Source organism: Charadrius vociferus, unplaced genomic scaffold (genome assembly GCF_000708025.1).
Source record: "Charadrius vociferus isolate BGI_N301 unplaced genomic scaffold, ASM70802v2 scaffold163, whole genome shotgun sequence".
Taxonomy (NCBI): Eukaryota; Metazoa; Chordata; class Aves; order Charadriiformes; family Charadriidae; genus Charadrius; species Charadrius vociferus.
The window spans coordinates 7,733,021-7,748,244 of NW_009648332.1; the positions used below are offsets into that span (position 1 = coordinate 7,733,021).

At 48.4% G+C, this 15,224-nt stretch overlaps 1 protein-coding gene across 1 annotated transcript in view; it reads left to right on the forward strand.

Annotated features, from left to right (window-relative positions):
* The window catches only part of ERI3 (ERI1 exoribonuclease family member 3), a 126,411-nt gene that overhangs the window by 39,309 nt on the left and 71,878 nt on the right, over nucleotides 1-15,224 (forward strand). The window contains exon 5 of the mRNA XM_009884671.1: nucleotides 4,522-4,594. Within this exon, the coding sequence (XP_009882973.1) occupies nucleotides 4,522-4,594 (73 nt within the window). The remainder of the gene's footprint in view (nucleotides 1-4,521; nucleotides 4,595-15,224) is intronic.

Genomic DNA, 15,224 nt, shown 5'->3' on the forward strand with positions numbered 1-15,224 from the left:
GATGGACGTTAACCAGCTCTGATGAGTTGGGAGAATCAAGCATTAATTTTTTATACGCCAGGACCACCTGAGTGACGGAAATCAATTACAGCTGCCCCTCCCCCTTCCATATTAATGTGGTGGCTCCGAGCAGAGACGGAGGAACCTGTTGAAATGAGAAACCCCTATTTCTTAGTTTGACCCCCTAGATAATTAGGGTTAAATTGATATGCTATCGCACTGGTGACACATTTTATCTGCTTCTGTTTGTACAAGAGGATACAATAGTGGAGGAAGGACCAATTTGTGCCCTGCTCTAGCTAACCAGACCGAGATAAAAGGTGTCACTAGTACGATAACGTTCTTGTCTCATGCTCCTTTATTGTTGCTCAATTTGCCTTTTTTTTTTTTTTAATCCTGTTCTTTTTCTTTCAATACCCTTGGTCATATTTTAACTCCATGCCATCGCATAATGACGCCCTGCTAAATGTGTGTGGAGATAGGCAACTCTGGCTGACAGCCTTCCCTGATAACCGAATTCCAGCCCATCCATCACTAGGCTGCTCTCCTTAACTTAAGGAAAGTGATAACTAAAGAAGGCCGTTTATCACCGCCGAGCTGTGCGCTTCTTGCCGCCTTGGAGAGAGCCGGCTTCAACAGGAGAAATGCAGCCATGTCACCTCGCCTCCCGTTTGCATCCCGTTCATCTCCAGGCTCTATTTACCCCGCAGAGTGGAGGAGCAGGGCTGAATGGAAATCAGAGCCTGGGGTGGTAGAGCTCTCTGAAAATGGTGCAGAGCTGCTGCTGCTGACTGCAGTTCAAGGAGGACTTGGACTTGCTTGGCTGGCAGAGGAGAATGTGCTACCTGCTGTCACTTGCTGTTCTGTCCCAAGGGGACCTGTGTTTTGGGAGCGGGCAGAGGTTGTGCGCTCGCATCTCTGCTTCTGGGAGGACAGATTACCAGAGCTGCATTGGAGGCTGGAAAATCCCACAGCCATTTTCAAGTTTCTCTTTGTCACGTGCAGTCATACCTGAAGCCATGGCGTTTGGAGGATGGAGTGGTTTTGAGACCCAGCTTCCTTCCCAAGGGGTGAGAACTTCAGTGTTTGGGAAGGCAGCAAGACCGTGGTCAAGAGCTGGAAGGATCACGGGATGTTTGAACGCAGTGAAATGTGCCATCATTTATCTTCTCCCTCACCTGAGGGAGGGATGAATCCTGAGCTCTCTGCTCAAGCAAAGCTGCCCCCAATGATCAAGGTTGAATTTTGTGAGAGCGAGGAGCCATACTGAACATAAGAGTGCAATTACCAAATGAGCTGCTCAAATGAATGGTGATCCTGGTAAATGGAGATGCTTCCTTACAGACCCTGGCACTTCTCTTCCCCAGGAGAGCCACAGGTGTGCCTTGTTCACTTCAACCTGGAGAAGATGCTGGAGAAAGTCCAGCTTGGTCACCAGGCTGAGGAGTGGGGGACCACTGCAGGTGACAAGCTTGGAGCGTGTCAAAAAAAGACAATGCAGGGATGTTTTCTGTCCTGTAGCTCCCTGGGGACCTGGTTTGTGTGCCACGAGAGCCCCTGGTTCCCTATGCTGGGAGTGCTGCATACCCAGAGCAGACCAGACCCATAGGACAATCCTTCGCTGAAGGCAAGCGCATTGAGTTGGCTGTATCCCTGCTGGCCTGGAGCCACCACACCTGCACCTTCCAGCTCGGGAAGTATGCTGACGCTTTGGTCCGTGCTGCTGAGAGCCCACCCAGGTTATAGCATGAGTGTAGGTCTTCTAGTATTTGAAAAACTTGGTGAAGTCTCTCTGGTGCTAACATAAAATGAGGGGAGCACAAGTGCGGAGGGGGAGGGGGAATGTCCTTAGGTCACACGGCTTCACAGGCTGTTTCTGGGGTTGTTACTTGTTTGCAAAAATGGGCCATTTATTTAGTTGACATATTTATTTGGAGCATTTATTTTCTCCAATTAAAGGCCCACTGTCCAGTGCCCAGGGCGTACTGCCATCAGTCTCAGGGTGGAAGTAGAACCAGACTGTCCAGTTTGCTGGGCCTGTTGGTCCCACAGGGATGGAACGCTTTAGATGTCATTCATTGTGCTGGGTGGTTAGCTGTCAAGTCCTGTGGATAAGAAGAACGATGCTGTGCTCGCTTCTTCTGTGCCCTATCCAAATGTTAAGCAAGATTATGATTATTCCTCTAACAGGAGCTAAGCTGAGACCTATATTAATGAAAACCTCTTGGACTGGGAGGAGAAACGCAGCTTTTAGTAACATACCTTTTGCTAACTGCTGTCATCATCCTCTCTATCTAAATGTGAGCAGTGTAAGGAGAGGTTAAGCTGATTATGTGTCTGTATTAGGCCGGTCATTTGTTTTAGATGGTTCCTTTTCTTGTGATCTTCTTTTAATTTGAGCACCTGCAGAAAGCAGCTTTCCTGGAGGAAGAGCTTGCTTAGTGTGCTGGCTGGGGCTGGTGGGGTCTCTTCAACCCCAGGATGTCATGGACATATGTGTAATGGCTGTAAAATGCATGGACCGGGCTGCTATTTATGTGACGGCTATGCAATTGCGAGGAGTGACTCCAGGTGGTTTATTTCAGCGCGATGGTGCTAGCATCAGATGAGCCGTGCCCAGAGATGAGACCATGCTGTCAAGTCACATTGCTTACCCTGCAAATCGCCGTAGCCCTGCTGCGTGCAAGCTCGTTCTTTTGACAGGCTTCCTGCTTTCAGAGAGATTCCTCTGGACCGCCTTTATTCAAATGTGTTTGTATGACTTAAATTATTGCTCCTAAATGATGACATGCACATCCTTTTGGGACCAGGCACAGAGAGTCTATTCCTTTCTTAGCCTAAGCAGGGCTCACAAAGCCGGGACACTGCTGGGACCCAGTGTGTGCCGGCGTCGTTGGCCACGTATTCCCAGGAGATTCTCCTGGATATGTTTGCCAGCTTCCTTCCTTTTCTTCCCATAGAAATGGAGGCAGCACCAAGACCTGGTACTGCACCACCCGGAGTATCACATTACCTGCAAATACACTGTCTGTGTCCCTCCATCGTGTTACGTGGGAAACTGCTTATAGGGCTGAAGAGATGTTGCCCTGTTCATGAGCGGGTTTGGAGCTGGGCTGAGCACTCGGGTACTGCTTGAGGTGCTGATGGTGCACCCCAGATTAAGGCAGCGTATGCAGTTTGTGTCCACATCTGACGGGAGCTCCTTCCTGAATTTCAGCCTTGAATCCAGGCTGGATTATTCACTCTTTCCCCTATGGAGAGCGGGAGAAGACTTTGCCGTGGACATGGTCTGTGTTGGGATGTTTGAGCAGCTGATGCTGGCCCTCACAGCTATTCCCTTCTCCCCTACAACCTCCCTTGACAGCCCCCAGATGCCCGAGGAAGTTGTGAGATTCCCCACCCCCTTCTGTTTGCAAAAGCCCATTTCTGGGGTTGTGGCTTTTAACATGCACAAATGGCTCTAATTTAGTCATTTATTTAGTTGACATATTTATTTGGGATGTTCCTTGGCTTCAGTTAAAGATCCTGTGACCAGTGCCCCCGGCGTGCTCAGCAGTACGTGAATGAACAAGATCCATCAATTACTCTTGATCAGATCAAACCGGCCGGGGAAAACTCCCGTTACTCATCTCCCCGCACAGGCTTGGCTGGAGCCGCACGGCTTTGCGACTCAGCCTTCCCGGCTGCTGACGGAGAGGAGGGTCGACACAGTGTGGGAGAAACAGCTTTCCAAATCCTGGGGTCCTTCTGTCCCTTCAGGCAATCCGCCTCCCTTACCGGTGCCGTTTTGTTTTGTAAGCCCTATTCCAGCAGCTCACTGTAGCAGGGAGAGGTTAAATACATGCGCTTGGAGCTCTGGCTGCTGGTGCTCAAACCCGTAGCGAGACAGCGTGCAGCGCCCCGCATCTTCAGAGCTGGGACTGCTCTCTTCTCCCAAGCACCTGCTCGGAAAACAGCCTCTGCTTTCTTAGCCTTAAAACATCGGTTCTGCAGCATTACTACCCCCAAAAATGAGTGCATCGGTGCCTCCTTCCCTCCCTCATGTGTTGATGTGTTAAAACACCTCACTTGGTGTTTTAACCATAAAGGGGCATGACAAGTGAATTGTCAGTCCTTCTGTCTGCCCTGTAAGCTGCTGGCTGAGCAGGATGGTTTTGCAGGGATTTGTGATGAGTTCATTTAGCTAAGGAGAGCCTGGATGCTCCGGTCATGTTTGTGTGTTAGCCACTGTGGAGAAGAGCTGCGTGCTGCACGTGCACACAGCTCCTGTTCAAAATGTTCATCCTGGAAGGTGTCAGCAGCCTGGATGTGGTTGGATGTATGTAAGTCTTCAGCCAAGCTCTGCTCTCGTGAGATTATTTATTTTTTTTTTTGCCCAGAGCTACGGTCCTTCTGATGTGCAGCGTGTTACAGCAGACTTGAGGGTCTCTTCCATCTCAGAACGAAATGTACTTAAGAAAACAGAGTTTGTGTTGTCAGGACACTGATTGAATCAAACCTGCTCTCTCTTCTCTCTTACAGGTTACCAGGACAATGCCAGTACTTAGGGCTGCCGGTTGCTGATTACTTCAAACAGTGGATTAATCTGAAAAAGGTACTTTTGTGCAAACTGCCATGGTCCCCGTCTCCCTCTCTCCCCCCTCCCCTTGTCCTTCTCCTTTCCTCTCGAAGGAGGTGTCTAATAACTACTGCTGTTTTGCATTGAAATGAGTTATTTTCTCAGAAGCTGGGCTGAGCGAGTCCTCTGGCTCCCTATTGTATCTCCTCTAATAGAGTCTTACTGTACTTGATGGGATGTGTTCTGCAGCTGGGGAGAATCCCATTGTGGCGGGCACAGTGCGGTGTCTCCGCATAATAGTGGGACACTGTGAGGCCCCTCTTGAGCGAAGGTTGTGTTAGCCCCAGCGTTGCTGACTCCGTTTTGTTTTGCAGCCGCGTGAGGCTCCTAGGAGCACAGTTCCCTTCAGATCAAATTCCGGTTGATAAACATGTGGAATTATTCCAGTATAAAATCAGCATTTCCCTTTGTGGTGTGGGGGAGAGGGGACATGTCTCAGCAACGTGTCCACCAGTGGTCACTTTGCAATGCAAAATGCCTTGCACTTTAGAGTCTGGTGTCTTGCGTTGCTCCATGCCTTCTCTGGCTGGTTAAGGAGCAGCCTGCCGTGCATCCAGAGGGTCTCCTGGCACAGCTCCTCCATCTGCTCAGCAAAATTTGGTGATGCCATAAGTCACAAATGAGCGGGAAGAAAAGAACCAATGTGATTACAAGCAGTAGCAGGGTGAGGGGCTGGCTGGGGTCTGTGCACAAGAGAAACTGGAGTGGACCTCCTGGTTAGACCTTTGGATGAGTAAGATTCCCTTCCCCCATCCAATTTAATGTTTTATGTGGGTTTCTGTGCCTTTTCCTGATAATTAGGCGTCTTGGTAAGTGGAATTTGCTTGTAAACAGCTTGTTGTACTTGTGGGCTTTTCTTTTGTTCTTTTATTTATTTATCGTTTTAAATGGAAGCGTGAGTGACAGGCTGAGCGGCCGCAGAAGGACAATTTGCATGATCTGTTCCGTCAAATAGGGTAGAACATGAACTTAACAAGGGATGCTGGCAGCACATTCCCGGCTGAACTTGTCAAAGGGTCTTGTATTTCCCTGCTGTCAGAGCAAATCTTTTGGCTGATTGCTGGTCCTTGGTAAATGAAATCTGAAAGCACATTGGGGCATTCTGCAGTTCAGTGACCATTAATGATTGCCATTTGAAGTTCACTAAACTTCCGGTGAATGGATAGCAGCTATATAACCAGCAGGTTGATGGCTGCAGAATAATAATATTTTAAAAAAAAAAAAAATATCCCTGTGTACCGTGATGTTTGCTAAGAAGTAGGTTGATCCAGCCGGGCTCCTCCTCTGGGCCTCAGATTGAACAACTTATGGCTCTTTCCCATAGTTGGAGGCTCCTGGATTTAGTGCGTTAGGAGCTGGGATTCATCGTAATGTGGACATCCAGGCAAGTGGCTGTTCTTCAAGGTGGGCATTCATGTATTGGGCTTCAGCAAGTACTGTGATACTAAGTTGAGGGCTGGTGAGCATCCGTGAAGTACCAAGCCCAGTCCTAAAGGCAGAAGGAGGAGGAAAGCGCTCCCCTGCCAGCTTGCTGGAGGGGTCACCGGCTGAGTGGGGGCATGCGGGATGGAGCCTGTGTCTTCTTGTCCCCCTCTACAGGTGTGTTACTCAGAAAGGAAGGCTCCAGTCTCCTTCAGATCATGCAGTGAGGGGATGTGTTAGAGATGTCCATCTTCCTCCAACCCCTCCAACCCCTCAAAAATCTGAAGTTTTTCTGATGCTTTAATACTTGATGCCTTGTGACACAGGGTGGTTCCAGGGTCCCTGAGCCCTTCTGGGAAGTGACCCAGATTGAAGACAAGAGCAGGGACCTCTCCTGTCCTGTGGCTAAAGAAGTGCCTCCTCTGGGGCTTGCTCCTACCTCAGGGTGAGGATCTTTCCATGCCACTCACTGCCCTGCTCTCTGGGGGTGCTTGTAGGGGAACTGCCTGTTTGTGTTCACAAGAGAGGATTTCTAGCCTAGGTAAGTAACTCTGGCCAAGCAACAGGACCCAATGGGACCTCATTCTCTTTTGAGTGAGCTCCCAGTGTGAGACAAATAAGGTTGGGCACGTATCTAGCCCCCCTGCTCTTCCCTGCATAGCTCAGGTGGCCCCTTTTCCCCTCCCTCTGGCACGTTCCTTACTTAGAAATACCTCCTGGGCTGAGTCTGCCTCTGACCTGATCCATGAAGTGAAGGTGTTGGGGAGGGGGTGGTGTGAAGCTGCTAATTTCTAGGTCATGGATAATGCAGAGACTTGGATGTTTCAGATGTCGGGAAAACAGTTCATGTGAGTGTAAATGGCATGTGTGACTGAGAGCAGTTTCCTGCATCTGCTGGCTGTCCTTTGGGTCTCTGCTTGTGAGCAGTGATACCAAGTGGACCCTACTGAGTTAGGGAACTGCTGCTGCAAATACAAGGCAATGCAAAAGAGTGGGATTACGTACTGAACGGTGTGTGCATGGGGCAGACGTGTTTGTGTACTTGTGTGTGGTGTGGTAGCGACAAAACACGTTCCAGATTCCTTCTGCTCATGCACACATGGCTTCAGCTCCTCTTTCTCTCCTTTTTGTTTCATTTGAAGAAGCAGTCTTTGTCTGTGCTGCTTCTACCAGAGAGCGGGGACGCTCCACAGCTCAGCAGCCCCTCTTCCCAAGGTGGTGAGATGGTCTTTCTCAGGGTTCGTTCTCCAATAAACTCCTTCCCTTGTCACTTCTGTGCTGTAGGAGCAGTTGAGGTGAGCACCCTGTGCCTCCAGGCCTCTTTCAGAGTTTCCAAGACTTGACTCTTGGGCAAGCTCAAGGTGGGAATCAGCCCCCGCTGGCTGCCATGTTTGTGTTGCCCCAGGAAACCTTTTCAGATTGATCTCGCCATGCAGGTGGTGGTGACCTCCACACCTGACTGCTGCGATGGTGGGCACAGCGTCTGGGGATCTGTGAAAAGCCTTCTGTGGAGGACAAAAGGAGAAAAGCTGCCCGTGCACTTGACTGCGTTTGCTGAAATTTCACCTTGCCCTATGCCCCCCCAGCCTGCTAATGCATCCCTTCCGTCAAGCCTGATCGGTGTTTGCTGACGTTTTTAATGTCACTGAGCGATCTTGTATCTCTAGTGAACTGTCAGTGTAGAGCTGACTCGGGGCAGAGAGTTTATCATGTTCTTCACTTCGATTAGCTCAGCCTTGTGGGAGGGCAGCAGAAAGCAGAGGAGGCTTCTTTTGAATGCTGCAACATTTCAGATATCCCCCTAAACCATCTTGATAAGAGAGCCACCATCCCGGCTGCCAGTTCTCCTTACGTGCCTGTCATGTCGATGCGCAGAGACCCCGTGGGTTAGGACTGAGGTGCAGAACCTGAGCTACGTCGTTGGAGCTGGATGCTCGGGATGGAAATAGCAGAGAGCACTTGATGTCAGGAGCGAGGGGCAGCAGTGGAGAAATACATGCAGAAAGCAGGAGGCTGTGGGTCAAGATTTCCATGAAAAGGAAAGCTGCTGCAGCTAACAAGCTACAACCAAGCTGCTGCCCCAAGAGTATCCTCATGTAGCCTGGATAAATTCGTTAGTGCTTACTCTAACGCAAGGATCAGCTCTCATTTGTGCTCCCGTTTTCTCTTTCGGGAGCCTCTGTGGTTACGGTTTATTGTTCCAGGTCCTGCTTGAGTTAGCAGCATGGTTGGTCCCGTGATGGATCCTCACCCTGCGGGCATGACGCCAGCCCAGTGTTAGGCTGAGGCTGTGGTGCCTGTGATCCTGGAACCCTGTGCCTGTGGCCAGGAACCTGGGAATGGGAAACCTGGTGGGCAGCAAGAGTGCCAGCGCCACTGGGTTTGGGAGCACATCACGGAGGGGAGTGTGGTTTGATGGAGGGAGGAGGTGGGAGAAGGAAAGAGGGGGGGGGAACTAGATCTTCTTACAACTAGCTTGTGCAAGAAAAACATTAGAAGGATGATGAAGGTGTCAAAATGGCCAGACCAGAGGTCTAACCCAGATCTGCTCCATGCCAGCGCCCAGTAGCTGATGCTTGCAGGTGTAACAAGAAGAGCATGGTTCAAGTCAGCTTTCTCTGGTTCTCACCAATTGTCTCTTCAAGGACTGTGAACTCATAGCTGCCCCTGGACTACTGTGTCTAGCACCCACTGTTTTTACCACATCTGTCTACCAGAAACTTGTACATCTTTTTCTGAATCTGCTCATGCTTTGGTTTCTACAGCATCCTGTAGCAATGAGTTTTGCTGTTTAATTATGCATCGATTATACTCTGTTTATTCATATGTTGTGTGAAGATGCAGGTCCTTTTGTTTCTTTTAAACCTACTGTCAGATCATTTTCTTGTGCCCAGGTCTTGCATTGTGTGAAAGAGCAAATAAGTGTTTCTAGTTCTCCCTTGTGTAATTCTTGATTTGAGACCTCTACCATACTCTTGCTTAGTTGTCTCTCTTGCAGCACCGCGTAACTTGTTGGAAGGTTGGCACAAAGGTGCTTGTGGGCTCTGTGACTCTAGAACTGGGTTGTAGAAGCTATTTTTAACACCGTGTACACTATGCTGATCTTCCATTCCTTCTCTGGACGTTATGCAGTTAAAATATAACAGTGTTTGATGTAACCACTAATGGTTTGGTTTATTCCTTGTTTTTCAATTGGTATTTTATTTCTTTAAAAAAAAAAAGACAATCTTCATACCCTTCACAGAGCCGCCGCTTTCTCAGGACAGATGTCCTGGTGTGTTTGACCATCTGTGATTTCTGTTCACAGAGGGCAGCATGTCTTTAGATACAGTAATAGGGGCTGCTTTAGAAGTGACAGAAAACTGATCCTAGTTTGACATCCTCCTGAAGTCCAGGGGAGGTTTTTATGAAAGGCAAGGGTTGAATGATGTGTGTGGATGAATACACCTTCCCTTCTCTGGGCATCACGAAACGGAGTTGACAGAGCCTTGGGGAGCACAGTGGGACCATCCTGGGGGTGCCGTGGCTGTGTGCAGAGCTGGCCTTTTCCAGGCCCACGGTTTATTGATCTGTAGATACTCATAGCCTGGAAGGAAACTATTAATACACATGCACAAATGTTTTAAGGTCACCCACTCACTTTGTAAAATCTGACAGAGGAAGCATGTAATAGGATGTTTTTGTTAATATTTGGCAACTAGAAATAAACACATCCTAAACAAACAAAGATTTGCTAACAGCTTTTTGTCTCTCCTCTGAATTAACAATTTCTTCTGCCTTTGGGGCGGGAGGAGGAGTTCTGAGTGCTTCTCAGACACTTGGTGTTGAAGTGTCTTGAGTGCTTTGGACAAAGAACGTTGAAATGAGTACAACTGAGAAGTGGTTTATTTTTTGGCCCCTACGCCTGGAAGTTGCTTTCATGAGGTCTAACTTCTTGAGGACTTACTGTGATTGTTACCAATTGCCTGTTTATTGAGTTACTGGCTATAGGGAACATAAAATTCCTAATAAGGTTAGAAATGACAGAGGATTCCTCAAGAAGAGTGCTTCATGGCCAAAGCGTCAAGCACGTGAATAGATGTTGCCACTTAACTGCGAAGAGCTGCTCATATTCCCATGGTGCTTTGCTGGTTTGCACCATGGATGAGTGCTCCGAGACCCTGTCACACCTTCCTTCAGTGGGAGCTGCGCCTTCCTGGGCTCCTCACCCCCGGCTGCGGAGCTCTTGGCTTTGGAAACTCTCTCTCAGAAAGCAGGAACAAAAGAAGTGTGCCTCCAGGGTTAAGGAGAGTAAAGAGTGTCTTTTCCACGGAGATGAGGAAAGAAAAGTGCCTGTGCAATGGCATCGGTTCGTAGTTGGAAGGAAATGGAAGAATTGCTTATAACAGCAAAACGACCACATTTAATAAATACTTTGCTCTGCATTTGCAGAAAGGCAGAGGATGCCGTATCGCTGAGCAGGAGGTTTGCTGTTACAACACAGTTTTCTGATAAAGTTAAGTGGTGGCTTTCAGTTGGCGTTTTGCATAGCTCATTTACAGGAGTTTTAAAAGAGCTGGCTGAGAAGCCCTGGACTGTTAATAAGTCTTTGAACATGGGGGAAGTTCTAGAGGACTGGAAGAAAGCTAATGTTGTACCAGTAATTTAGAAGGGCAAATGGGATGACCGATGAAGTAATTATAGCCCTATCAGCTTGACATTAATTCTGGGCAAAGTAATGAAAAGCCAGATATCATAGTTGATTAATAAAGAATGAAAAGAGGGTAATATAATGCCAATCAATGTGGATTTATGGAAACTAGATCTTTTTCAAACTAACTTGATGTTTTTTTTATGAGACTACATGTTTGGTTGATAAAGGTAACCATGTCAATGTAATATACTTCTGGAAGGCATTTGACTTGGTACCTTATGACATTTTGATTAAGAAACAAGAGTGATACAAAATCAACATGGCACACATTACATTGATTAAGAACGAGCAAACTGACAGCTCCTAGCATTTAATTGTAAATGGGTAATCATCATGGAGTGCATGTCTTCCTAGTGGGGTCCCACAGGGATCTATTTCTCAGACCTCTTGTATTTAACACTTTTATCAATGCCCTGAAAGAAAACACAAAATCATTTTCAATAAAATGTGCAGATACTGCATCCAGGAGGCGGCTGCTATTGGATTTATAAACAGGCAATGGTGAGTAGGAGCAGAGGGGCTGGGTCATTTCTTTCTTTGTGACTGGTTTGACCGGTATGGGATGCTAGGTCCCATCTCTGCATCGGAAAGGATTCTGGAAACTTGGAAGACTGGATGAGAACTGCAAGACCCATGGGAGCACTCGCGATGCAGTGAAGACCCTGGGAGCAGTTTAGGGTACTGGAGAGAAGGGTGAGGGAGACTTGGCAGTGGTCTCTAGGTATCTAAAGGGAGAGCCAAAATGTGGCAAGATGCTCCTTCAGTCCAGCAGACAAAAGCATAAGCAGTTCCAGTGCCCGGAAGCTAAAACGAGGTAATTCAGGTGCAGATTTTTACAGTGAGGGTAATTAACCATTGGAACAACTTACCGAGGGCTGTGGTGGATTCTCCAGTTCAGGAGGGAAGGGTTTTTCCTAAAAAGATCAGCTCTGGTTCAAACAGGAATTAATTTGGGGCAGCCTCATGGCCTGTGCAGGTCAGGCCAGCCGATCGCAGCGGTTTCTTCTGCCGTGATAATCTTCGACTGTCCGTCTCGGCGTAGCTCTGGCTGCTCCGTTCCCTTGCGGTGAGAGCACCCTCGAAGGCTCCTGACTCAGGGGAGCGCAGGTGGCACGAACGCCAGGAGTCTGGGGACGGAGGGGACGGCATCCCGGGGAGCGCGGCACTGCCGGCACGGGCAGGGGAGCCCTCCTGCTCCGGAGCACGGCAGCCGTCCACGACTTCTCCTTTAAATCTGTCGTGCAGCTGTCTGAACTCTGAAATTTCTTTCACTCTCTCCCTCGCCTTGTTAACATGTGTTGCCTTTGGGGTAATCAGGGAAAAAATATTATGTCCTTTTACAATTACCGGGTTTTGGAATATTAAAATGTCTCTCTGCATCGGCAGTGTTATTTTGATTGGTATTCTAACCTTTGACTAGCCCATAAAGCGAGCCGCTCTTCAAGCCAATATTGCAGGACTGAAATTTAATTCCGAAATGATTCCAGATAATAGGGAGACAGATAATATATGCATGAAGGATATTATGTTTGGACTAAATGCAGCAGGGCCAGGGCTTGGGAGTTGAATAATAGCCCAGAGTGAGTTATAATCTGTGGGACAGAAATACCTTACTGTCAGGGCCAGGAGAGGAACTCTTAAATCAAAGGGAGGGAGATGAGGAGGGAGTCGAGGATAGTCATCTCAAAGGGAAAGGGCATCCAGGAGAGGCCTTAAAGGAGCAGCCCTCTCTGTCCCACTGCACAGGGACCTGTCCTCCCTTTCTTATTTATCGAGGAGTGCTGAGTAAAAACACATTTCCGAGGAAAAGCAAGAAGCGCGTGCTTGTGCGGAAAGAAAGAGTGAGTGTCTGCAAGTCCTTGACAGTCTTGTCCCTTTCCTCCTCCTATAGCTATAACCATATAGCTATATATCTATATATATAAAAGATATAACCAGATGGACCGAGGGTTTGTTGATGTGGGTTTGCAATATGCGCTAAGGTGCAGTGCTCGTGTAATGCAGAGTAACCGTTGGGGTTGGTTTTAGTGTCCACTTTCGTGTAAGACAAAGGAAGCGGAGGCACAGCGCGTGGGCTGCGTGGCCAGTTCAGGGCTCTGCTCTCCCCTGCTCAGCCTGGGACTCACTGGTGGGCAGGGTTCTCTTCCTCCCTCAGAGCTGCTGTCCAGGCTGGTGACTGGAGACACAGAGTAGGAGCATCCCATGTGAGAGCTAGGTGCAAATTCAGTGCCTTTTAAATACTGGAGGCTTTAAGAAGCAACACCCCCTCTGGGCTTTCTGCCCCAGGGAAAGAAACTTGGGGGGTTTTGCTATTTGCTTCTCTGCAAGTGGCACTTTGTGCTTTGCCGAGAGCTTCCCAAGCGTGGTGGAGCAGACAGCAGGGTACGTTTTGCTCTGCAGTAGCTCAGCCCTGTAACTTTAACCTGCTGGGCAAGGTGTTGGGAGTTTTTCTGTAGCTGGACTTTGCAGAGCATTGCGGAGTACCGTGCCGGCAGCTGTCCCAGGAGGAGGAGAGCTGAGCAAGTGGAGATAGAGAATGATCTTTGCTGCTGGGGTGACACAAACCCATGTCGATATAACAGGCTTTGGCTCAGTGGCACAAGCTTAGAGTTCCAAAGTAATGATCCCAGCCTCGCATTTCATTTCCTTTTCTTGCAGTCTCAGGAGCTGGTCTTGCTACAGCTGAGAGGGGCTCTAGATGCAGCCTGGAGGCTTCACTGGTTTTGGATGACTTGAGCGGTAACATACATGCCCATCCCAGGAGGGCAGAAAAGAGCAGTGTCCATCTTTGCCTAAATCAAATGGTTTTGTGTGTTTTCCTCTCCTGTGGCTTTTGTTGGTGGTTTTTGTTGTGTTGGTTGTTTTTTTTTATTGCATCCTAAAAGCACAGTAGCAATTTTCTGTGGAGCGTGTGCCTGTGTGAACTGTTCTGGGAGCAGACAGGAAAGATGTGATCCTCAGAGGGTTAATGTCAATTCTTGGTCTTGATTCATCAGAAAGTATCTAAGTTTCCTGGCTTGCAAAATAGCAGATTAGTTTAGTGATTCCTTCTGGCCATAAAATCCACAACTGTGTGAAAGAGCACCCTTTTCACTGCCAAACTCATGGCAAGCAGAAGGTTATGGGCTGGGCACAGGCAGCCAGTTCCCCTCTGCCATTTAGACTTTGCTGGGTGGGTAAAGACAACCTCTGACAAGGTCTTGTTATGTAAAAGCCATTTAGAGCAGCTATGCCAGTGCAAAGGGGACATGTCAGTATGTCTGTCCTATTAACAAGGAGCTCTTCCTCCCTTCCCATAGCTATCCTGCATGTACTTTAGCCCGTGTTCATCTCACGGTATCTCACATGCCAATTAACTTCTTTACCATCAGGGCTTCTCCTACGCTGTCTTTTGCTACTACATATCAAAATTGCACTAGGTGCATGTTAAAATCTCACCTCTTTTCATAGGCAAGGTGTTTTGGAGCCTAGTTTTAGCCTTTGGGCAAACCAGTTTCGCATACTGCACTTGGGAAGGACCTGGCACAGGTGGAGAAAGCCAAGAAGAGAACAGAAGAATAATCAGAGAGCTGGAAAATGTGACCTCCGAGGGAAGATTAGGGATCTGGGATGTTCAGCTCAGAGAAGACTAAGCAGAAATTGTTTTTGTAGGAATGAAAGTGCTCAGAGGAAGGGGAAAGTTTATTCTGGGTGGCTGCGGTGGACAGCTCTTAGTCATGTCCTTACATGCTGCGAGGAGATCAGTAAACAGTCTCTGGGTGAGGACAGGGATGCACGACCTTTAGCTCTTGAGATTTTCAGAGTTTAGAAGAATATGGTGGGAATGGTTTGGATGGAGCTGGTCCTACCTTGAAGCAGAGAGTGTGTGTCATCACTTCTCCCTTCCTACCCTGGTTGTTGTGACACTTTCTGCTGCCTTGCACTTGGCCACAGACTGTCTGCTTTCCTTGGGACACGTCACTGAAACTCAGAGTACCTGAGCAGGGAAAGAAGGGGTGGTTGCCTTGGATGCTGCATTACAGTCTCCATTCCTCTCTTGGTGCCGTCTGCCCGGATCATGACGTTTGTACATCCTAAGGCAGCCTGTATTATTTGGCAGCGCCTTCAGGCTCCGGCAAGGACCAGGGCTTCCTAGTGCCACACGGGGTACAGAGGGCTCTCGCGTAAGGCAAGAAGGTGGTGAATCAAGAGAAACTGAGGAACACAATTACCTTACTTGGCCCCACACAGCCTGCAGGTACCGGACAAAGCAGAAAGCAGAATTTGTTGCTTTTGTGCTTTTTCTAACCAGCGCAAAAACTTTGCCTTCCAGATGAAATTGTAAGCCGCGGTTTGCCGAGTGCACTGCAGTGGTTGCTTTACCAAAAGCATCCTTGTCTGTGCAAGTGGTTGGAGGCAGGCTGGCATTTGTGGCTTCTATATGTACATCACCGTGGCCTGCAGGCGAAAGGCAGAGAGGCAGCTGCTCAGCCCTTGCATGCTGCTCTTCCT